At 35.6% G+C, this 24,606-nt stretch overlaps 3 protein-coding genes across 5 annotated transcripts; all 3 read right to left on the bottom strand.

Annotated features, from left to right (window-relative positions):
* Positions 1 to 4,194: 4,194 nt before the first annotated feature.
* Positions 4,195 to 8,550, bottom strand: LOC114353165 (U3 small nucleolar ribonucleoprotein protein MPP10). 2 transcript variants are annotated; one of them, XM_028305016.1, is made up of 2 exons: positions 6,740 to 8,550; positions 4,195 to 4,372 (listed from the first exon to the last, which is right to left on the bottom strand). In XM_028305016.1, exons 1-2 carry the CDS (start codon positions 8,403 to 8,405, stop codon positions 4,212 to 4,214), a joined length of 1,827 nt encoding a protein of 608 aa, XP_028160817.1. In that variant the 5' UTR covers positions 8,406 to 8,550; the 3' UTR covers positions 4,195 to 4,211. The 2 variants fall into 2 exon arrangements, with proteins under 2 accessions (XP_028160817.1, XP_028160818.1); XM_028305017.1 differs by having other exon boundaries at positions 4,195 to 4,407; positions 6,775 to 8,550.
* A 965-nt stretch (positions 8,551 to 9,515) lies between these two features.
* Positions 9,516 to 16,368, bottom strand: LOC114353175 (allantoinase-like). Of its 2 annotated transcripts, XM_028305038.1 has the most exons (12): positions 16,253 to 16,368; positions 15,977 to 16,176; positions 15,474 to 15,625; positions 14,751 to 14,865; positions 14,185 to 14,331; positions 13,829 to 13,892; positions 13,639 to 13,732; positions 13,085 to 13,298; positions 12,116 to 12,245; positions 11,471 to 11,676; positions 11,144 to 11,270; positions 9,516 to 10,081 (listed from the first exon to the last, which is right to left on the bottom strand). In XM_028305038.1, the coding sequence occupies exons 1-12, from the start codon at positions 16,290 to 16,292 to the stop codon at positions 9,576 to 9,578; spliced, it is 1,995 nt and encodes a 664-aa protein (XP_028160839.1). In that variant the 5' UTR covers positions 16,293 to 16,368; the 3' UTR covers positions 9,516 to 9,575. The 2 variants fall into 2 exon arrangements, with proteins under 2 accessions (XP_028160839.1, XP_028160840.1); XM_028305039.1 differs by lacking the exon at positions 9,516 to 10,081 and having other exon boundaries at positions 10,860 to 11,270; positions 16,253 to 16,360.
* A 2,206-nt stretch (positions 16,369 to 18,574) lies between these two features.
* LOC114353174 (allantoinase) lies at positions 18,575 to 23,677 on the bottom strand. The gene is made up of 10 exons (XM_028305037.1): positions 23,421 to 23,677; positions 22,556 to 22,707; positions 21,939 to 22,053; positions 21,478 to 21,624; positions 21,141 to 21,198; positions 20,972 to 21,065; positions 20,400 to 20,613; positions 19,895 to 20,024; positions 19,256 to 19,461; positions 18,575 to 18,725 (listed from the first exon to the last, which is right to left on the bottom strand). Exons 1-10 carry the CDS (start codon positions 23,580 to 23,582, stop codon positions 18,597 to 18,599), a joined length of 1,407 nt encoding a protein of 468 aa, XP_028160838.1. The 5' UTR covers positions 23,583 to 23,677; the 3' UTR covers positions 18,575 to 18,596.
* Between the last annotated feature and the right edge of the window lie 929 nt (positions 23,678 to 24,606).

Raw genomic sequence — 24,606 nt, 5'->3', positions numbered from 1 at the left:
GAGCTCTCTTGACTATGGCACTCAATTTTTAGAACCCTGTAGCATGGTAGGAATTAGAAAGCTTGATGTCATCCAGACAAAAGCACTCAGAATAGTAGTTGGGGCAATGAAATCTAGCCCGAATAACGCACTGCAAGTTGAATGTTCTGACCCGCCTTTAACACTTCGTCGTCAATTTCTCTGTGATAAATTCTTATTTCGAGCTTTTCAGTTATCAAACCATCCTTTGTTTTCAAAATTAGAAGCATTGTCTGAACAAGTACAAAATTCTCCATATTGGTCTCATAAAACTCCACCATGTCTAGTCATTAGTTTCCGAAAACTCCTTTCTTTACAAGCACCTACTCACAAATCTATGTATTTGCCTGNTCAATATATACTCGTCGGATTTAGAATGCTCTATTAATAATAATGTTAGTATTTTGCAATATGCAGATGACCTTCTCCTTTACTTTTCTGATAAAAGCGTTGCAAAATTATGTTCATCACTTAACTCTTCTTTACACTTGCTTAAGTCATGGCTGGATAGAAACGGCTTAAGTCTTTCTGTTGCAAAAAGCTCAGTTGTACTTTTTTCCCGAATGCGTCGCCCTCCTCCAGTATTAGTTGAGTATAACAATTTAAGTATTCCGGTTAATAATGAGGCCAAGTTCTTAGGTATAACTTTAGATTCGAAACTTACTGGAATGTCACATTTGTATAATATTAGTGCTAAATGTGAGCGTACACTTAATATATTAAGATGTTTAGCTGGAGTATGGTGGGGTGCCCACCCATTTAATTTAAAACTTATTTATAATGCCTTAATTAGGAGCTCTCTTGATTATGGCACTCAATTTTTAGAACCCTGTAGCATGGTAGGAATTAGAAAGCTTGATATCATCCAGACAAAAGCACTCAGAATAGTAGTCGGGGCAATGAAATCTAGCCCGAATAACGCACTGCAAGTTGAATGTTCTGACCCGCCTTTAACACTTCGCCGTCAATTTCTCTGTGATAAATTCTTATTTCGGGCTTTTCAGTTATCAAACCATCCTTTGTTTTCAAAATTAGAAGCGTTGTCTGAACAAGTACAAAACTCTCCATACTGGTCTCATAAAACACCACCATGTCTAGTCATTAGTTTCCGAAAACTCCTTTCTTTACAAGCTCCTACTCACAAGTCTATGTATTTACCTGTATTCTGTGCAAATTATGATGCTTTAATCCTTTCTCCTAATGTTAAATTTGATATAGATATTTGTAAGTCCGATATTCATGCAAATATAAAATTTAATATGATTTTAGACAATGAGTGGGACGGTTGGCATCATTTATATTGTGATGCCTCAAAACATTCGAACAGTGGACATGTTGGTGTAGGTGTGTACCACACCCAATATAAAATTAACCAGATGATTAAACTGCCACCTGAATCATCTGTTTTCACAGGAGAATGTTTTGGCATTTTCAAATCGTTGGAGTATATTTTACTTATGAAACTTAAAAAAGCTGTAATATTTAGTGATTCTAAAAGTGCATTACAAGCATTAGTTAAGTTCCCGTTCAAATCAAATTCTTCTTACCCTATTATTATTGATTGTAGAAAACTGTTACTTACTTGCTCATTGTTAGATATTGTAGTAAATTTTGCCTGGATTCCTGGACATTGTAATATTTTTGGTAATGAGAAAGCTGATTCTTTAGCTAATAATGCTGTGACTGTTGGTGACATTTTTCCCTACAAAAATTATGTGCATGATTTAATTGCACTACCTAAAGTTTATATGCGTGAAAAATGGCATGAGGAGTGGAACATCAGTAGTCAAAGTAAAGGTAAAGCTTATAAACTGATCCAACCATGTATACCGACAAAACCTTGGTTTTTCAAAACAGATCTTGATAAATTTTCTGTTTCAAGCATTATCCGTATGAGACTGGGGCACGTATGTTCCCCAGCTCATTTAGCAAGGCTTAATATAATCGAAAATGATGTGTGTGACTGTGGCACGGAGTCAGGTGATTTGAATCACATTTTCTTTGCTTGCCAGATTCACGATCGCTCCTTCTTTTTGTCATCCCTCCTAGCCCTCCGTGTCCCTCTCCCCACTTCTATATCTTGCCTGCTTGGTTTAAATGACTTTGATATTTATAAATGTATTTCTGAATATTTGATTACAAATAATATTAAACTTTAATTAACTTATAATATTAATATTATATTAACATGCCTTACTTTCCTCTATACATATATTTTAATAATTTTATTATATTATTTAATTTCTCACCTCCCAACCTGATCCTCATCCCTTTTTGTACTCCACCCCGGTTTGTTTTTTACCTAAACGTTTCCTAACCTTTTCTCCCACACCGTTGTGGCTAAACGCAAACCGCGAAAGCCAAAAANCTATATATATATAAAAATGAAACCCGTTTCGCGTTGTCACGGCATCACGTGTGAACGGCTGAACCGATTTCGATAATTCTTTTTTTTAAATGTTTGTGGAAGTCCAAGGATGGTTCTTACGGAAAAAAATATTAAGAAAATCTCTACGCTAAGGCGGTACGAAGTTCGCCGGGTCAGCTAGTTACAAATAATATTAAACTTTAATTTATCTCTCAAGTATTTAAATGCAAACTTATTATATTATATTAACATGCCTTAATTCCTTTATATATTTTAATTTTATTATTATTATTTAATTTCTCACCTCCCAACCTGATCCTCATCCTTTTCTGTAGGTACTCCACCCCGGTTTTTTCTTTTCCTAAACGTTTCCTAACCTTTTCTCCCACACCGTTGTGGCTAAACGCAAACCGCGAAAGCCAAGAAAAAAAAAAAAAAAAAAAAAAAAAAAAAAAAAAACTCTTGTCCCCACTCTTAGGTTCTAGGGTTCTAGGTAAGTAGTACTATGGAAACTTGATGTAATGGTGGCCAAGACATAATGAGAACCTCTTTCATCAAGAACGAGGGATGAAGCATAATAACAAATAAGTTTACTAAAAAGACGAAGATAGAAAACACTTGACTGTACACCACACAGACAGGAAAAGAAACGAAATACACAAAAAAGACGGCATAATTTAGGTGGTCTTATCCGCTTTATAGCGATCTCTTCCAGACCACCTAAAACGACAAACGTAAACAAAAAGGAAAAAGTGAAGACACAAAAACTTACAGACTTTTGCAGTCTTTTATAGTGTCTTAATAATAATAATAGAAGTATTGGCGATCTTATCTTTATGAAGTGATCTCTTCCAGACAACCCATGGAGAGGAGAGCTGCACAAAACCTAAATCCTTACGAAGATAATATTTAGTCGTTCAAGGGCCTCTCCTATTTTCGTAACTCCTGGCCATTGCGATTCGTCGCGCACCATATCGCGGCGTTTTTCGCTAATGAGTGCGCTCGCGTTACCGACGCCGCCAATTTGCGGAGGCCATTCCGTGGACGACGCACACTGACGCGGCTCGGTTAGACGATATGAGAGGACACTGTGGAGGACACCTTTTTCTGTAATTGTTGTAGTTACCTACCCGCTGATTGCGGAAAACGCATTGTTACGTCATTACCTATTATCAGCAATTCATACGGCACGCGCAAGTATACAAAACAGAATCAAAACCTAAAACCTACATAGCCTAATGCAGAATTCAAAGTCAAGGAGAGCTAAAAAGTTCGTCTTCTTTTTTTCATCCGAAAAATCCAGTACAAAATAATTGACTCACGAAGTCACGATCGTTGTCTTCCATCCAAAATTAGCTCGAATCTACCTATGTTAAAATATGGTATTATGGTTTACTTACTTTAGATATCAGTGTGCGTCGCCGATTCTAGGGAATCGCGTAAGCTCACAGGGACAGGGACCGCTTTTAATTCGCTTCTCTTCTTAACTGGGCCATTTTTGTGGATTGTGTAATACACAAGATACTTGTTTGAAACCTATACTTATTAGAATTAATGCTTTAAAGCTGAGGTGGTGTTCAGGACAGTGTAATATTATGTATGAAATAGACTATGTAATTGAGTTCAGTAAGAAACTTAGCACTTACTTAGCTAGGTAACCATTTTTTTTAAAGATCAGTAAGATCAATATATTTTTGTTTATTTACTTCTATTAAAGTTTTCTAGCAGTGGCACATTAGTAATGTTATTTATTTGAAGTAATTAATTATTTCAAAATGTGAATTTAAAGAGAGTTAAATAAAAAACTATTTAATAAATATACCATTTATTGTCCTTTATTTTTAACAGCACGCTTATTCTTAGATTTAATTAGGCTAGTCGAATCATCGTTAAGCTGTTGGAAGAACGCTTTCGATGTTTTTAACAACTTATCACTAGCTTCGACACCCTTCTTTGTGTTTCTGTTGTCCGTTACTTTCGTTATTCCTCCCTTCTTACGTTGCAGCTTCTTCTTTTTCCTCNGGCTTCATACAATTTTTGACACATCGATACCTCTGGGCTCAAAGGTCGTAAAGGACAAAGTACGACTTTTCAGGAGAAGCAAAAAACGATTTTTTATTTTTTTATTCGACAGTAACTTTTTTGTTTTTTGAGCTATTAAAATATGACTTAAGAAGAAAGTGCTTAGAATTCACAGCATTTTCCGAGGAGGTATTGAAAAACTGGACTAGGGCTGTATTTACTGAGATAGATTTCCTTTACGCCCTCCAAATTACAATTAAAAGACCTTTACGCCCCTCAAATATTCGTCCTAGGCAAGTTACTCAGGGCGTAAGTCTATTTTTATTTTACAAAACTACAAAATCAAGGTAATAAATGACAATTTACATAGTTTTATAGGTTTTCATAGGTCGTAACGGAACTCCCAGGTAAGGTATTATGCAAGGGTAAATTGATAATTTAGCTTAAATATTTAATGTTTTATGGTATTTGATATGTAATATACCATTTCTTCACATATTTTTAATGAATTGTGGTATTTTAAATTAAATAAAATGATTTTTCGTGGCTTCGTAATTTTATGCACACTATTTATGAAACTATTATTTAAGGAAGCAGAAGTTTTGATATCTTCGAACTAGAAGATACCATTTCCGATATATCATAAGAGTCGAATTTAGAAAATAAATGTTATGACGTTTTCAAATAAAACTTCATAATGATGTCTGCTTTATACGAAAAGTCGAAACCAATTTAATTTATTTATTTAATCATTATTGTTGTTTCGAAAAACTACAAATGGCCGACTTAATTCCATAGGGCAGTCTGTCAACCAGTTGACATTATGATAATGCAGATAGGATAGAATTATTAAGGACAAACGAAAAGCAAACCATAATTATTCTAAATTCTAAATTGATTAAACATTGTTATTCATAATAGCTTGAATTATGTCATTGTACTTTGTACAAAAGTAGAAAGGTTAGGTAAGTGAGATTACAAGTAGGAAGTTTTACATTTCAGTGAAGTATGTCTACTTACTTTACTCTTACATAATACCGTTTTTAAAAGCCAATTATTTATATAACTTCGAAAAAAAGTGCATTCACGCTTTTTAGTACATTACACACAGTACAGTCTCAACTGACACTATATTTTCCCATGTTAAGCGTAAATATTTTTCCTACAAGTTATACTTTATTAGCTGATCCAAATAACTTTAGAAACTATACTTATTTATTATAATTGTTACAGTAAAAACTCAAAAGTGGTTTTGACCAAGGGTGTTAGTCAAAATTACTAGGAAATCATTAAAAACAATTGTAAAGCGTAGCATTTGTGTGATTTATGCATACAAAACATACATACACTTGAAAAAACATAACCCGCCTTCTGGCGCAGTCGGGTAATAATGACACCCTATGGTACTACAGTAAGGTTACTTCTTTTTCTCAACTAGCTTTTTCATTTTTTAAATTTGTATGATGACTATCCTAACTTAATTAGGTTAGTTAAGTAATTTTATAGCATGTTTTCATTTTCTGAAATCATATTTTAATTATCTTTTACCGGACAAATACCTAGTTTCTTCAAATATTATGAGAAATTATAAAAAAACATCATTACTTTACCCGACGAGGATAGATGTCATCATTTTATATGTACAAATCACATAAACGTTACACTCTAAAATAGTTTTATTACATATTTTTGATGATTTTTTAGTTTTTTCGTTTGTTCTAAACGCACATACTTAAATACAATAAGAAACGTCTATAAAATTTACCTACTCAGTTGTTTTAATATCCTCTCTTTGTAGATTTTTTAAATATTTGTTTAGATAATCTAAGGGCGTAAAGGACAAATTATTTAGACTTTGGTATGAAAATTTTAGGTTGTATAGGACAAAAGATTATACTATTGTACATTATACGCCCAAAAATTTGTGTTTACTTATTCTTTACTACCATGCTAACTGTACTAAAAAATCAAATGGTATTGACATCCCAATTTTCACGATAAATTCTGTTTAGCTTATCAAATATGATGGGTCGTAAAGGAACTTTTTTTGAGAATTTCGACAAACTAAATATACAGATCGATAGAGAATTAAATTCTGAGTACAACTGTATAAAAAACTCATTTTCGGTATTTTGTCCTTTACGACCTTTGAGCCCAGAGGTATCGACATGCTGCATCTATCCTTCGATACGATTGGTCAAAACAGCTGACGTACGCTGTTGAACGACCAATCGTATCGCAGAATCGAGAAGCGTGTCTGGATTGTTGACGTTAAAAATTACCGTAATCGGGGCTCTGATCTGTGAAGCCGAGCGTGCCACGGGAGGAATACTCCCTTCTTACGTTGCAGCTTCTTCTTTTTCCTTCTTTCCCTGTTCTTGTCTGTCTGTGTTCTTTCCGCCTTGCTCATAAGATCTCCTCTACGCTTCTTCTTGACTTCTTCTGGTGCTAGTAAGTTGGCATCGCTTGTAGCGATCGGAGCAACCTCCTCCATAGAGATAGCTGGTGTGTTGTTAACAATTTTGACTTCAGCCTGTGGTGCTTTCGGAGTGTAATGGTAGTTGCATAATGCATCGAGCTGAGCGAACACCTTGTCCATAGACTCTCTAATCTCCGTATAAAGTTCTGGTTCTTTTTCATCTTCTACATCTCCAGATAATGCTTGCTTTTGTTTTAAATACTCAGCTTCATACACTTGGGCCAAGCTTTGTTTGCTCTTAGATTGGTCGATGATTTCCTTCTTCCGGAAAGATAATTGGTCATCAACAGGCTTCTCTTTTCTGACAACGTCGTCCCACGCTTTGTCCTTGACTCTGCGTTTGATAATGTCTTCCAATGTGATGGTAGTTTGCTCCGTAATGATTGGGGCTGGTCTGCTAGTCAGATCAAAATCTACCACTTCTTGTAATAGAGAGTTTTGTGGACGTTTCGTAGCATCAACTTCGCCTTTCAACTGCCATGGAGCTTCTTTTAGATTTTTTTCTTCAAGCCTAGTTATTGTTTGTTGTAATCGCTGCTGACGTAATTCAAAGTCAGATTTCTTCTCATCTTTGTTTGGTTGTAAATTCTTAACAATCTGATCATTTTGTGTGCTATCATCAGAGTCATCATCTGAAGACTCATCAGCAAAAGTGACTCTTTTGTCTTTCTTTTTTGATTTTTCTTTTTTTTCTGCACTCCTTTGTTCCAATTGTTCCTGTTCCATTTCCAAATCATCTTCAACATCATCTTCATCCTGATATTCTTCATCGAAATTATCTTGATCACCCTCTTGCTCCCCAAAGAAGTCTGTGTACATCATATCCTCTTCCCCGGATCCCTCATCATCAATATCCTCAAATAAAGGTAATTCCTCTTCACTATCTGATTCATCTTTGCCCCCCTTTTTGCCTTCCTTTTTCTCTTCATCCAGCAAAAATTTCTCCATTTCTTGCAGTTTGAAAAACTTGTCATCGACAATCGATGGCTTGAACTTTTTCCTTGAGGTTTCATTGGAGTTTTTATTGATTTTAGACTTTTTGGACGGCTTTTCTGACTCATCATCATCACCTTCTGCCTCAGACATATCATCTTCACCTTCGGCTTCAGATATACCATCATCCTGTTCATCAGATGGCGCGCAATCTTCTTCATCCTCTATAGGCACATTTTTAGGCGGCTTAGGCTTCTTACCGGTCTCCACAGGCCACACAAGGTCCTTTTTCGCAGATACACAGTTCGCTACATCCCATACAAGTTGGTCCCAACATTCAGTATTCTGAAGTTCGATTTGCTGCCATATTTGCTCTTCATCGAAGTCCTGCACGATGAGCTTACGTAGAGCAGTCTTCTTCTTCTTTTTATTATTCGGTTCTTCACTTTTAGTGTAATCGTAAAGAGATTTTACCAAGTTTTTCACATCATCTTTAATACCACTTTGTACCGTAAGGAAATTCACCGGTTTTTCGGTGAAGGAATTAAACTTTTGGATAATATCTTCAATTTCAGGACAAGTCATGATGAGATTTATACACCGGAACAAGTTTCGAATGTTTTCAATGCAATCTTCATGAGAAAATAATCAAAATTCTCCAACACAACAAAAATCACACGAGGTTATGTTTTTTGTCATTTTGACATGTGCTTTTGACAGTGATGACAGGAACGAACGAATGAATGACTGAATCAGTAATTGAGCGATAAATGGATAAAACGTTAAAATAACACTGATCATAGACAATGTCATTCATTCATTCTCCGCTCCATTCATTCCACAGTTAAGGATTAGAGTAGATACAGCAAGTTGCTAATGTCGCAGGCAAATTGTATGATTCCGCATTTTACAAACGGCGTCGTCAATTTACAAACGCTCGCTGTTCTATGAAATGCCGAATGCAAATTGGCAATTCGTTCAATTGATAAAATTTCGACTAAGATTGTTGCAATAGGGTGACCATCATAAAACACATGTTGGACAAATCAGACATAATTTCAGAAATCAGGTAGGTATCTATTTAAGTAAGANCCAAAAAAAAAAAAAAAAAGAAAAATTAAATGCTTACATACCTCTTACTTAACTATCTAAATATAAACACACTCCTCCTAACTTTTAATAGGTAAGTAATTGCTATGATACATAATTATTATAATTTATTAAAAACCGTTGATAAACTGCATCACCTAGCCCTGCGAAAGGTACAAGCGAAATAAAAGTCGAGTTATAAAAAACAGATTTCGAAATAAAAATGTGATCATTCTTTATTATTACTCCACAGAAATTCCATGGTACTACACGCACACTTAAATCCATGAACTGAAAATGTATCGGTATTCGAATATCTAAATAAAATTATTATAAGTAAATTACCTACTTACCAGACAATAAATAAGTACGATAATTTTCTGCTATTTATTTCTATGCTTCTTAAGTAGTAGGTATGTACTAAAGTCGGTAGGTACGACAATGTACCAGCCAGTATGGTAACTAGTAAGTTTAGATTTTAGCATTTTTTACAAGATTTTATTAAAATTAGCAGATGTTACTACTTATTTCTTTTTATTTTTACTGATAATTTCGTAAAACATTTAAAAATTTACAAAAAAAATTACTTGTGTAAGAACGTTACATACTTAACTCTTGCCTACGTTTCATACAATGTCTACTAAGATGAATAGGTACATAATTTACCTACATAATATACTTTGTAACAACTCCAACAGTAATAAAGAACATTAACAAATTGCTTGTAATACATGTAGCACTATTTACTCTAAAGTTTTTAGCAGTTTCCACTTCCATTGTTTCGATTGGTTTTGCAGGCTGTAAGGCACCATTGTTTGGAATAGTCGCTTTGTTATTAAAATGATCCTCTGCTTTAACTGCTGTCTTATTTGTCTCTAGATTTGCCCCATCTTCAAAATTCTCCATGATGATCGGATAATCTACATGTTTAATTTTGTTATCAATTGAAGTTGTCATGTTGCTTAGAATATCTTTAGTGTGATTTCCATTATCTTCTTGGGCATTCGATTTTTTGGCTGATATTTGGGCGATAGTTTCACTAATACTGGGCATTGAAATATGTGGTTTAAGTATTCTTGTGGCGGTATCATTCTCATCTAGATGGTGAATTTGATCCATTTCTAGGACAATCGTCTCTTCATGTTTGGTTTCATTTTTTGGTAATTCATAGGCTAAAAATAACAATATAATTAGGTAGGTATATAAATATTTAATTTTATGTTAGAAGATCTTTTTACTGAAGTGAAAACCGTTAGACATTATCGAAAAGGATGATGATGATGATGATGACGAAGACCGCACGGATATAGAACGGCGTTAGGTTTATCGGCTTCTCAAGTTATAAATGTCATTAAAACTAACTTTAGCAACAGATGGTCATAATTTAATCATTGCGTCATAAGAAAGATTCAAATTAGGGTTTGTTGCTAAATATCCCTCCCTCAGATATGTAAAGCTGTTGATTTGCAGCTGCAAAATAAGAAAAAACCCTGAAACCCATTAAATTTAATCATTTAAAACCATCTATCAGGCAGCTAACCAACCCACGCTGGCCTTTTCTGTGGGCGGTTTATTTAATTTTAGTTTTTGTCATCCCCATCAGTCATATTCCGCTGAATGCGGTGCAGTTATCGTCAATCATCCTTTTCGTTTTTGATAATATTAGTTAGGGATGTGGCCAAGAATCAAATTCAGATCCATTGTAATTGTTGTTGGGGTATACTCGTACTTAGAATACTTTAGTGTCCAAACACAAAGTGCACACGTTAGAAACAAATGTGTGTGTACCAAGTGCATGATAAAAACCCCCTAACTTAAGTCTATCCGGTACACTTACTTTCTAGTGGGTGCTAATCATTACCACCTCACTTATGTATTCAGTGAGTTGCTTTTTGATAGTGAATTACAATGTGAATGGTGCAAAATGGGAAGTGAAATAAAACAGTGCAGAAAAGTGATACAACATTTATCCATTTACTTATTTGTTTAACAACTATTAAGCGCATTATTTGTACATACTTATAAAATAATTTATAGCACACGAACTTATCATAACGAATAGTTTTGGTCTCTGCGTGGACTCTGTGAAAAGGTTTTGTAATACCACAACGACCGTAAACCGTCAAAACACGAATAATACTGATTCACAGTAACTATTAGTAAACACAAAATGGCATATTAGTAAGTTACATACGACACATAAAAACACAAAACACATTCTTTTTAATAATGACCCTCTCTAAGCAGAAGTTGCCCCCGCGCCTCCTTGCCGACCAAATCTCCATCAGAGTAGATTAGTTGCCCGCGCAAGTATGTTCTATGCACTATTCCATTTAGAACTCTGTTCATGTATGGGCTTATCTGTAACAAAATGCATTTTTACACTTGAGGAAACATTGAGCATTATTTACCTCACTGAAGGTAAAATCAATTAAGAATACACTATTACTTTTACAGTTTAGGTAGGTACTGTGAACATTTCCTAATATTTTCCTTGTTTTTTTATTCCTTTCCATTGTCATGTAGTGCAATTCTTGGCTCTACTTAGCAATATAACTTACCTTGTTTTTATAACGAATGACTTCAGGCGTGACTATGAAAGAGCCGTTGGGGTCGAAGAAGATGAGGTCAGCATCAAGGCCAGGCCGCAGCGCGCCTTTGCGGTCTTGGAGGCCTACGAGCCTGGCAGGCCCGGCAGATAGGTAATGGCTCACTGTGCTCAACGAGTAGCCCCGGGCCTTGGCCTCCGTCCAAAATAATGGAAGATCTGGAACCGAAGTTTAGTAACTCATTTGAATTAAACTCTTAAATTGATTCCGATCCAAATACAGATTTGGGAAATTAATTAATGGTGTCTATTGTCGCATCCATTCGACTGTCCTCGAATTAAATTGAATACTTTTATGGTAATTTAAAAGTAATTATCAGTCTTAAAACAACTAAGTAATGAAGGTTACACTCTTCGTGCAGTGTTATGTATGTACTTAGGTACAGAAAAGTAAATATCGCACTTTACATTTTTAAGTGATACCTATAAAAAAAATCGTTAAAAAAGTTCTTGCAATCTTCAAATAAAAAAATAATGAAACGTAATAACGTAATAATAACGTAGCTTTAATGTGAAAGGAAATACATATTAATGAATATTGAAGAAAATGAAAACGCTAATTTCACGTAAGTACCTACATACTAGTTGTAAAACATACCAAATTGAAGTGATGATATGCCGCCCCATGCAGTCAAAAAATTTGTTCCTTTGAGATCCTCGACACTAGGAGAGTGGTCGGACACCACTAAATCTAATCTTCCCTTTCTTATATGTTCCCAAAGTTTTTGCTAAAACGATAAGAGGAATATTGAAATTTGTTAAAATCGCTAGTTATAAATGTTTTAGATTGTTCTGAGAAGATTAAAATACAATCATTTATCTACTAATCGTCAAATCCTTAAATTAAAATTAGTAAGGACGATATTATAGCTAATAATAATATTGGGAACATTACAAAAATAGTAAGAGTTAAAATAAATTTACTGATCAGCCTCTCATCACACCTGTTCTTAAGGATGACGTTTAGATACTTATTACAAATTACGGATAAATAACAACTGTTTCTGACAGTAAGTATACCTACGTAATTATCTCGCTATTTAAGTACATATTTAAGTTTGGACGTCACATTAAACTTCTAAAGAGATGACGTTATAATTACAAAATTAGCCTAAAACCAAGGCTAAAAATATTTATTTAGGTGTAATGTAATGAATGAAGTTGACCTAATTGAAAACGTAGTAGGTAGCTATATTTACGTCAATTTATCGACAAAGCCTTCCATAATAAGTAAAATAAACAAAGTTTTTACCCGGATCTACAAGTTCACGAATACCTAACTATTCATACATAGGTCATAGGTATTATTAATACATTCGGTAAGTAAGTAAGGTACCTAACACTGAAATACCTAGTACAAAGATTTTAAAAAATTGTACCATATTAACTACTATTAAGAAAGCAATAAACTTATTGAGTATTTTGTTAACAATGGCACAGGCAAATGAACCAAGTTGGTTTAACCAACATAACTGTGTTATGAAACAACAGAAAGTTATATCACATTTCAAACTTAGTCCGATTGTACTTGAACTGTAGAAGATTCCATACGAATTCAATACTCTACCTTGTTTGTATTGTTTCTGATAGGAGGCGAGCATTTGAACTCGGAGTGCCCAGGTGGAATTTGCTCAGAGCTGAGGGTCAGGTAGTGGTTACAGGTCTCGGCAGTAATACCTCCCCTCCAGCCCTTGAAACCAGATTTCAACCGTTCTTCCCTGGCCTGCTCTAGTATGGGCACCACACCTTCGGCCGATACGTGGACTATATGGACATGGACGCTGCATCAGAGAAAGAAAAGTGTTAGTAGACGAACATGTGACGAGAACGTTAATGATGCCAGTCTTATAGTTAGTATTTTAAGGTATATTATTCGAGAATTTTTTTTGGGAAAATATTCTTGACCAATTAATGCTTGATCTCCTTTGTGTGTGCGTATGAACCGACGATTGCGTAAACCTACGACACAAGTAAAATACTCGTACATGCAATGATAGCAAACACGCAAACGCATTACCATTGTGCATAGGAAAAATTAAGACCGAAGAAGCCGACTACCAAATCCCCAATTTTCTTTTAGTACCTAACCATAAAAACTTAGAGAAAGTTTCTGTTTCTTACTCTGTATGTGGTAAAAATGATGTGATTAGCTTAACAGCTTCCAGTTCCATATCTTCGGGATGTGTAGCCATGTACGTAGTGAACAGAGTTGGGTCTGAAAAATATTAGGAGTGTTTTTAGTAATGTTTGAGGGTTAGCAAAATGAATAAATAAATAATTTGTGAAAGTAAAACCCATGTTAAATATTTACCTGAACAACCACCTTTATTGCATACATTGTTACTCCGACTATTATTAGTCACCTCCGCGTGAAACTGGAATAAAAATTATCTTCTTTAATTAAATGACTTGATTGACACCATTGCAAGACTGGCTGCATGTCCTATCGCCAATTCGTCAATGTTGATAAGAATGATTAATTACCTACTTTGAATAGCATTTATTTAACGATGTATAAATGACAAAGCAAAATAATTAACAAACGTAAGTAGGTATGTATTGTATGACCAGAAAATATTACACTACTATAAACTACTTGAATGTCTGTGAACCCATGTTATTAAGTTGGAAACGATAAAAGTGCTTTATTTCTTATTTGCTACTTACAGCTAAAACTGTCCCTGTTCCATTCAGAACTGTGAAAACTTTTTTCAAATCCGTGGCTGTAACTTCCGGAAACTCTAACACTCCGCTATCAGTCAAGAAACACTTAAAACCAACCACTCCTGCTCTGATCAGGTCATGAAGCTCTATCTGAAAGAGAATAAGTATTGAAGCAGAATGCATTTTTAATACCCAACCATGGAAAGAAGTGAATTTTATTTGTTTTATGTTGGCTACTACGGGATATTTTTCGTAGTTGCTACGAAAACTGAGACAGCTCTATTAACAACACCTGAAAACCCTGTCTTGTGGCGTAGATAAAACTAATCGTAGAGCCAATAAAATGATAAACACGTGAGTCATTAAAAATGTGTTTACATTATAGATCATGAAAATTCCTCGTAGCAGTTTCGTAGCTACGAGTTGCTGCTACGAGGAAATCATATTTTTATTCGTTGATCCTGTAAACTAAGAGTTTTTTCATGAAACTCTTACACATAATATGGGACACGAATGTTGTGATTGTTATAAACTCACTTACAAGTTATAACTTTGGTTTAAAAACTTACTTCATTACCGGGAACCACTCCTCCCCAAAATCCGACATCAATAAATACCTCCCCTTGAGCTATAGAAACCTTACTCCTCAAATTATCCAGAGTAGTTGTAGGCGGTATAGAGTTTCTGTAAACAATAAAACTGTATTTATCAACTAAACAAAGGTATTTGAAACTAACACTTACATTACAATCTACCTATTTTCGTCTGATAAGGTGCACTTACTTATGCAAAGTGCATGTGTTTTGCGCAGATGTAAGTACCTAACTTTAGGGTTTTGGTAGACGTATTTTTACATTATTTTCGTTTTAGGTGGAAAATGGAATTAGTTGTAAAATTAAAAGGCGATTAAGTACGTAAATAAGGACATTATGACTTCCCAATCTGTCTGACCAGCGTAAGAAGTGAAGGCCAAAAGGGTTGTGTTTCGCAGTGGAGACTTATTTCATCATCATCATTTCAGCCACAGGACGTCCACTACTCACATAGGCCAATGACTTCCACATCGCCCGGTTGATAGCGGCCTGCATCCAGCGCCTTCCTGCTATCTTTATGAGGTAGCAGGTTCACCTTGTGGGTAGACGTAACACGCTGCGTTTTGCGGAACTTATTTGGAGACTTATGCCCGTTTTCACATTCAATACCATTTTTTTAAGTGACCCCTATTGGTAACACATAACAGGTAATTTTCAAATGGACACTTAAGAATTAAGGATTGATGATGATGTTCTTACAGCGGCATATCGATGATAGTGGTGATGCCCCCCACGGCAGCCGCTTGAGTGGCCGTCACGAACCCCTCCCAGGAGTTGCGGCCCGGCTCGTTGATATGGACGTGGGAGTCCACCACGCCGGCCATTAACGCTAACTCACCACCGTCGATTATCTAAATGCGATGAAAAATAAATACATAGGATAATTGATAAGTTGAAAAGGAAAACCATGAAAATACCTTCTTCTTTAGGTAAAATTTTCTTTCAGTTTTATACTGAATTTTTTTAAATTATATTCTACGTAAAGGTTTTAGGGAATTATAAAAACAGGTTTTCCCAAACATTTTTAAACTTGGTACGTCTATTGTCGCAATAGAGCCTTTGTCTTGGGATCTCAATCTTACGTTGAAATACATCGACGTACTTACATTTGAATCTCATTTTCAGGACTTTTCTTTACGGATTGCGGAAAGTCATATTGTAAAACATCACTGTGGCGAGCTTGTTAAAAAATCTATACAAACCTTCAATTCATTAAGGTTCTGTGACAGAATCGAATTGATCATATCTCGCTTGAGCACCGCATCTATTATTCCTTCTTCGTTAACCAGCACTCCTCCATCAAATTCACTTGATTCTGTCACAACATGTCTACTCAAAAATAATTGTTTCCCCAGGGTCTTCGGTTTTGGCATTATGTCGATCATTCGACATGATCCTGCAGCTGTATAAAAATATAACAAATATTAACTATGTATCGTTATCCAAATATCAAATTAGAAAAATAAAAATGTATTTACTCAAAAGTGTTAAAATCCCCAAAATATTAAACAACAACATTTTAATTCGCGCGTTTGTAGCAGGCAGCGCGCCGGGAAAAACTGTTACGATTATTGAAGACGGCTCAAGATCATGAATCGCTTCATCAAATACCAATTGTATTATCTTTTATGTCGTCGACGCAATACAGCTGACATATTTAGTCATTTGTTTAAGAAGTGGCTAATCGCACGTCACTGGTAACTTAGTAGGCTGTTAGGCGCGACTTATTTATGGATCACTGAAGCAAATCTGCATACAAATAAAGATAATTTGTCTAAGTAAAACCTGCTAAAATTTGGGCTTGGAATACATATAGCAACTAAGTACCTACTTAACAACTATACTAAGCACACACAATACACTTACAAATTATTATATTATTATGTTATGTTACAATATTCGTATGAAAACATTCCTGATTATTTTTTTCAGCTTATGAAATCTATGAACGTGTACCTACCTTGCAGCTTCCGCTGAACAATAACATTCTTAGTCACATAGTGTCGATAGTGTCATTGATACTATAACATTTCCGTACATTTTAGACCTAGAGTCAAAGATATTGTTTTAATAAAACCAGCAATAGTGCCATGAAGTCATGCTACAGTAGAAAACATAATACTGAAATAGTCATGCGCCATTAATAGTGTTTATTGCATAGCATGTGTTTTCTAAAGGTATGTCAAAATGAATAGTCTACGCATTTTAGTCGGCCGTTTTTGGTGCAGTGGTTCGCGTAGCGGACTACTATGCCAGAGGGCCGCGCATTCGATTCGCGCTCGGTACAAAATTTGTATCCATGAAAATATTTGTTTGTATTGGGTCTGGGCGTATTCTATTATCTATATGTATGTACTTACAAAAACCAGTTGTATAAAGTTTATTATATCCGTTATCCCATACCCATAGGACTAGATGGCACAGTGTAAAATGTCCAAAAATATTTATTTATTTATTTTCGATGATTACCTACTTACAAACACTGAAAAAACAATAAAAGGAAATTATTTATTAAAAAAGCATCCTCCAACGTAGAGTCAAGAAAATATTTGCATTTAGGTAGGTACCTATTCATGAGGGCAAAGACCCCTTTAACAAAGGATGCATTATCTACTTTATCATCTGGCTTTACCTCTAGATATCCTGTTTAATCTTGTCTGTTCTCAAAATGTCAACTAACAAAGTTGGAATCTCGGAAGATAGCAGTGCATTATCTTGATTGTGTTCAATCCCATTTTGATAAAACAAAATGAGAACACTGTTGTCATCAATCTCGATAAATTGATTTGTGAAATACTTTTTGTAATCTTAACAAAAGAGAACAATTTTGAATCCAATGAATCCGCAGTGAGGATTCCGCACTTAGGTAAATGTCATAGTAAGAAATAGCACACAGTCCTTGGAATTTTTCCACTAGTCGCAAATTAAGCAAATCTTATTAGTATTAAGTAGTAGAACATTATTATGTTACCTACATGTATTTACGTAAACGAAGTTTGAAATACATATATTAAAATGAAATCTGCAAAAAATCCCGTTAATGATATCATTTTAAATAATGTAAAAACTAAATAACTATACGCACATTTGGTTTACTTTAGTCATGGAATTTCACCATGAAATTAAATTCATCGAACTCAAGCCATTATAATGATGGGTAATTGCCTAAGCAGCGAGTGCTACCACACCTTTATTTATCCCTTGAACGGGTATTACAATGTTCATACATTGTATTTGCATTATTCAAGGACTTCGTACAATTTTGAAAAAATAATGCCCATAAGATCGCTCACATGTCGTTTGTTATGCATTTTTTTAAGAAACTATCTTGATATTGTTCGGTATTATTTGCTTTGATTCGGAAGAAGGTATTATTGGAGGTAATTATCAACTGCCTAGGAGTTTATGAAGATTTATAGGTACTATTTACATGAACTGAAGGTTCATATTCTATCAACTTGATTCTGAATTGAGAAATTGTCGCGATGAAAATTTTTCCTGATTAGCTCTTAGCTTCTTTTCTTTTTCGCACTGATAGAGTTATCTCGTAAAATATTTTGCATATTATAGTAGTTTGTTAACGTTTCGAATTTTGTGGTGGTTAGACAGGGTTCTCAATCCAAGCCAAAGTTTAAAAAAATAATAAAACCTCAATAATGTACATTCACAATAATATATAAGCTGACTTAAAGGCAGTTAAAGGAACTTGCTTGTAGATAGAGAGCTCCAAAAACTAGGTACATACTAAAATTGCGGGCGTCTATCAGTACCTACCTAAGTTGGTAATAAAACACATAATATTCTTATCCATATTCATTTATTTTAGAAGTTATTCAATAACAAAGTTCCCTTAGGTTCGCCAACAATGTCCCCGTCGGCATATATCAGTTGTCCGCGTAAATACGTTTTCTTCACCACACCTTTTAGTTCCTTGCCAATGTACGGTGTCAGCTATTAGGAGAAGAAAAAATAATTTAATTAGAAAATATTTAAACTATCTTATCCATTGTAGTTCAATGCACTTTATGAGGACTAAAATAAATACTAACTATAGGTTAAAATCTCCTACTTTAATGTATATGTAGGACGCTAATCTTTTATGTTTCCTAATTACGTATTGAAAATATTGGTAAGGAGACTCAAACAGGAATGATGTTGCATTTGCATCATTTAAGAGAAGAGTATTTAATGGTTATTGAAATCTAAAATTACCAGGATAAGATAATATCTACTTAGTTTTTCAGATAATGCTTCGGTTTTAATAATTCAGGTAGAGTGTTAATAATACTTTGCAGAAACATATATCTTCGAAATCAATTCGATTCAATTTTCAATACATTTATAGAAACTTCCTTCCTTGCTTTGTTTAGATAGCATCATTAATTTAAGTCCTTGTCGAAATGATAATACTGGATAATACCTATCTTGCTTTGATCTAGGTATAGCATTAAGTCGCAGATTTATGATTTCAAAAATGTTACCTTATTTTTATGCCTAATAATGTCGGATGTAACGACGAACGAAGCGTCAGGATCAAAGAAGACCAGGTCAGCGTCGAGGCCTTCCTTCAGCACCCCTTTCCTGTCCTGGATGCCGCACAGGTGGGCGGGGCCAGATGACAAGTACTTGCTGACCGTCTGAAGGTCCAGCCCTCGACCGACGGCATTCGTCCAAAACAGTGACAGGCCTACAAGTTACAAAGTTTAATAAAATATTTTCTTTGATAGAAATTAGAGGGTTTTATTCAAATACTAGCTTTTACCCGCGGATTCATCCACGTGAAATTTAGTTTGTCACAGATCATCATAAATTAAAGAATATATTATGTTATTCTGGGTTATAAACAATTTAATAATTCTCTAAAGTTTCATCAAAACCCGTTGAGTAGTTTTTGCGTGAAAGAGTAACAAACATGTTAACATCCAGACATCCATGACAAACTTTGACATTTTTAATATTAGTAAGAGTGCAACACCTATTTTCAAAAATTACCTAGATAAGTACTAATGGCAAAAAATGTGGTTGATTAAGTAAAGCAGCACTAGCGTGCATCTTACAGTACAGGATCTTATTTAATCACTTTTGGAATTACCATACGTAGCAGCTGATAAATAGCTTACCGAATTGAACTGATGAAATCCCGCCCCACGCTTCCAAGTTGTTAGTGCATTTGAGTTCAGGGGTGCAAGGCGAGTGGTCAGATACTACTAAGTCCAGTTTGTCTTCTAATAAATATTGCCACAGTTTTTCCTGAGGAAGAGATATAATTAAAAGAAATCAGCTCATGGATCTTGGAGTAGCTACTGCTTCAATCATAAACATGGGTCACGTATGTAAACACCTAACAAACAGTCACATATTACTTTTAGAGATTCTTATAATACAATAATTGAATCATCATTTCAGCCACTGCTGATCAGGTGATCCGTCTGTTCGTTTGCCTCCTGTCACATAAAAAAACTGCTGCACATAAGCTTCCTCCAATGATTTTCAGGATTCAGCGCCTTCCTGCAACCTTTTATTGATCCAAAAGTTTTAAATAATTAAATAGTTAATTACTTCATGTAATAAACAGGTTCCTATTGGCATATAAATGGGAGAATGAAGATCTTTCTATGGGAGAACCTTGTTGTCCTTATCCCTGATGGGCGGAGCGCATTTGTACTCGCTGCGCCCGCGCGGCACGTCGTCGGCGCAGAGTGTGAGGTAGTGGTGGCAGGTCTCCGCGGTGACGCCGCCGCGCCAGCCCGAGTGGCCCGCTGCGATGCGGTCGTTGCGAGCCTTGACCAGCATGGGGACCACGCTAGCTGATGATACGTGGACTATGTGCACGCGGACGCTAGATTGCATTAAAGTTAAATGTTGGAAGTATTTAGTTGACTATTCTTGATATTGACAAAGAAAGTTAACTGAAATATCATATTGATTTCTCTAGATATTGAAGTGTAGGCCTTATCAGAATCCTTATAATGCATGGAAGCCATGGACACATAATTCTATTTGAATAGAAGCTTACCTACTGCAGAAAACTAACTACACAAAATCAAAAACCTTTCATGCAATGCAAAACTTCAGGCATTTGCAAATTTTGGAAACAACTGGTTATTTTTATGGACCAGTATTAGAATATGAGTAGTTTTCTGCAAAATTGCTTTAAACAAATATATGAGTAGATCTCAACCCATGGTAGTTCTTACTTCGTACTGTCGAGAAAAGAAGTGACGAGTGAAATGGCGTTCTGCTCCATACTGGATGGTCGTGATTCCAAATACGTTTCATATTCTTCCGGGTCTGAAAAAAAAAACTCGCTTTTAAATTGCCATCTTAAAGTTACGTTTAAGGCATGTATTTTCCACAGAAACCTACCTTTCTTTTTTATTTTCTTTTTACTAGCAGCAGTTTCCTCCTCTACTTCAGCGTGGAACTGAAACAAAAAAGTTATTAAAATGACATTTCAATAATCAATACCTTTCTAACTGAATGTCTATCAATCAAGTCTTTTTAAAATTAAATATCATTAATCGTACAGTTTATTCAATAGCACTCATTAAAAAAAATGTTGGTCGTCATAAATTAAGTCTAAGGTTTGTTTCAGTTACGTTAAAGGTTAAATCTGAGACGAATGGCAATGGTTGGACAATTTATTTCCTATTGTGATTTAGTCATAACGCGAATGTGCTCAGCAACTTGTTGAGTTAATTACCGCTAAAAGTGACCCAGTTCCTTCAAGAGCTTCGAAAGCCTTCTCCAAATCCTTTGGCTCTACATTGGGAAATTCGTCTACTCCGCTCGGACATAAAAAGCATTTGAAACCCACTACGCCAGCTTTCACTAGGTCACGCAAGGAATCCTGAAAACAAAATAAATATATGTATTAGGTATTATGCTCATGATTCAAGTCTGAATTCGTTGGAGGTGACACACGCTTATCGCAAAAAGATACTGAAATATTTTTACAATGTGATAGGTACTTAGGATAGTTCCTACTTTATTATTTGTCGTCCGGAATGATTCTACTTTATAAAACAACAACTTTTTCTGTAAGCCTGATAGTGGATGGAAAATATTTAATAAGAAAAGTAAAACATAAAATTATGAAGCGTTAAGGACGTCTGAGGCATAAAAATGTTTAATATTAAATAGTAAGTAATTATTTTCACAAACCTGGTTTCCCGGGATCACACCGCCCCAAAAACCAACATCAACAAAAATATTCCCTTTTGCTGATGATGCTTTGGTTTTGAGATTCTTTAAGGTGGTGGTCGGCGGTATTGAGTTCCTGAAAGTTTATATTTTTAGTTACTACTTTTAGTATTAACTGGTAACGCTTTTCTCTTGAAATATTAGTACATTTTGTAAATTTTTATACATATAAGCAAATAAATTATTCTAAAAATACAGCGATTGACTTATTTTACTATACACAGTAAGTTAAAATACTAGATCACGCAAAATTTTCTCTTTTACACTTACTGCCCCACAATTTCTAGACTTATTGAATCAGTTCTTACAAATATATCTAGTCAAATCTTGGTTCCACAAGGAGCATTTACATGTCACATGATTGTTTTGCTCTACCATAGCTTCCTAGACCAACGTTTCGCGACAGTCCGACGTAGAACAGCACCTAGGTGCTGTTCGTGGACTACGCCAGGTGCTGTTCGTGGACTAGGCCAGGTGCTGTTCGTGCAGGTGCTATTCGGGCGGGTGCTCTATGTGGACTACCTCCGTTTGGCAAGCGCCGCAACGAATTCAGCCTGCTCAGTAAAGCTGTGACTTACAGAGGCATGTCAACGATGGTGGTGATTCCCCCTGCGGCGGCGGCGTTGGTGGCAGTGCGGAACCCCTCCCAGGCCGTGCGGCCCGGCTCGTTCACGTGCACATGCGAGTCTACCACACCAGCCAGCAGCGCTAAATCGCCTCCATCCACCACCTACACAATATATTCGGCGTACGATTCTAGTCTCCAGTCTATTCCACTTTGATCACCTGAATTTGATCACCTGGGTGATCAAATCCAGGTGATCAAAGTGGAATAGACCGCGGTATCTTCACCTACTAGCTGGACTGATGACCTTATAAAAGTTGCAGATAGCTGTTGGATTCAGGCCGCTTCCAACTCCAAATCATTGGTCGGATATTTATTGGCGTTACAGCTGTTCTGGCTACACAGGATTTGCAGCAATGTGAAGGAGAAGTGATAATGGTTCCGTAAATCATGTGGAATGTGGAACGGACTGTGGCGGTCTATTTTAATGATCTTAACGTGTTGCTGATAAGCTGCAGGCCTAATCGACATATTAAGCGCTATTAATGTTTTCAAGTTCCTATCTTTGCAAGATATCCATCACGTAAACGATTAGGTGCCGAAGGCATTCGCATGCCTAGGATTTCAATTTATAAATAAGTAAGTAAAACTGATGTTTCAAACGAATGGTTATCTATGTTTAATAAATGGATTTGTGTGAATATACAGACACTTAAATGAAATCTATGTAATAGAATTACATCTCTGAACTAAAGATTAAATGCTTAAAATGCGTAAAACTGGAATTGATCTCGTATCTACACAAGTGTAAGTGCATCATATTAAAAACTGCAGACAGCTAATAATAGCAATGCCATGCAATGTCATAATCAAATTACCTTGATCTTTCCGTCATTATCGGCGATGATTTTGTCGGCTTCAGTTCTATTGACTATTTTTTCTATAATACCCGATTCGTTTACCAATATTCCTCCATCTAAAATGTCTTTTTCTGCAACTATTCTCTTGCTTAGAAACAACTGTTGACCTTCTAGAGCCATAATTGTAACTCTCGCGTGAACAGCGATAATTTGCAGTAAAACAAACGACCGGCAGAACGGTCATCCAATACACAACTACAGTATTGAACTCAATTTCTGCTGTTATCACAATGTGATATTTGTGATGCGCCTAAGTACTTAGGTATAGTATTGAAAACAAACAAATCTGTTGATAAGCAGACAGTCCAAAATTATCGTCACGCCAAAAATATATTGATTGAATAATACCCGTCTTGTCTCTATCTACTTACTCTCAAAGCCTGTTATCAATTTAGTAAAAAGTTAATCTTTCGTCTTGGATGCTTTTCGTCAAGGAGAAAAGTAAGAAAATTGGACCAAAGAAGACAGAAAGGGAGCAGATCCAAATCTGCTAATGGTTATTGCACAAGTTATCATTATGCCATGAAGATGCTAGATAGATAGAGCAAAGAGAATTTTTAATTAATTTATTCGTTCGTTTCAGACGAATGACGTCCACTGCTGGACAAAGGCCTCCTCGAAGGATTTTCACAAAGACCGGTCCTGCGCTGACCGCATCCAGGCACCTCCCGCGACCTTCACCAGATCGTCGATCCACCTAGTGGGGGCCCTGCCCACACTACGTCTTCCGGCTCGTGGTCGTCACTCAAGAACATTTCTGCCCCAGCGGCCATCAGCTCTGCGAGCTATGTGCCCCGCCCACTACCACTTAATTTTAGCGATTCTGCGGACAATTTGATTCTCCTGCGGATCATCTCATTTCTGATTCGATCACGCAGGGAAACTATTTATGAGCATAAACAATAATTATTATTGTATCAAATTAAAAATATAGGTCACTAACGTTGACCACAGTTCCATTACAAGGAATCGCAATCAACTCCTGGTCTGGCGTGGCATCTACTTCGGGTATTACATACTACTTTAAGCAATCGTTACATTTGTTTTCATCAAAGGTTCAGATGATAAATTAATAAGAATGATGTCAATCATTTGACTCAATTCAATAGATAAGGGCTGTTATCAGGCAGTAACCTTCAAGATG

This window comes from Ostrinia furnacalis, unplaced genomic scaffold (genome assembly GCF_004193835.3).
Source record: "Ostrinia furnacalis isolate ACB-3 unplaced genomic scaffold, ASM419383v2 OfSCF1632, whole genome shotgun sequence".
In the NCBI taxonomy this organism is placed as follows: Eukaryota; Metazoa; Arthropoda; class Insecta; order Lepidoptera; family Crambidae; genus Ostrinia; species Ostrinia furnacalis.
Note: the sequence above shows the minus strand (reverse complement) of the source record. Positions and strands in the feature narration are given on the sequence as shown.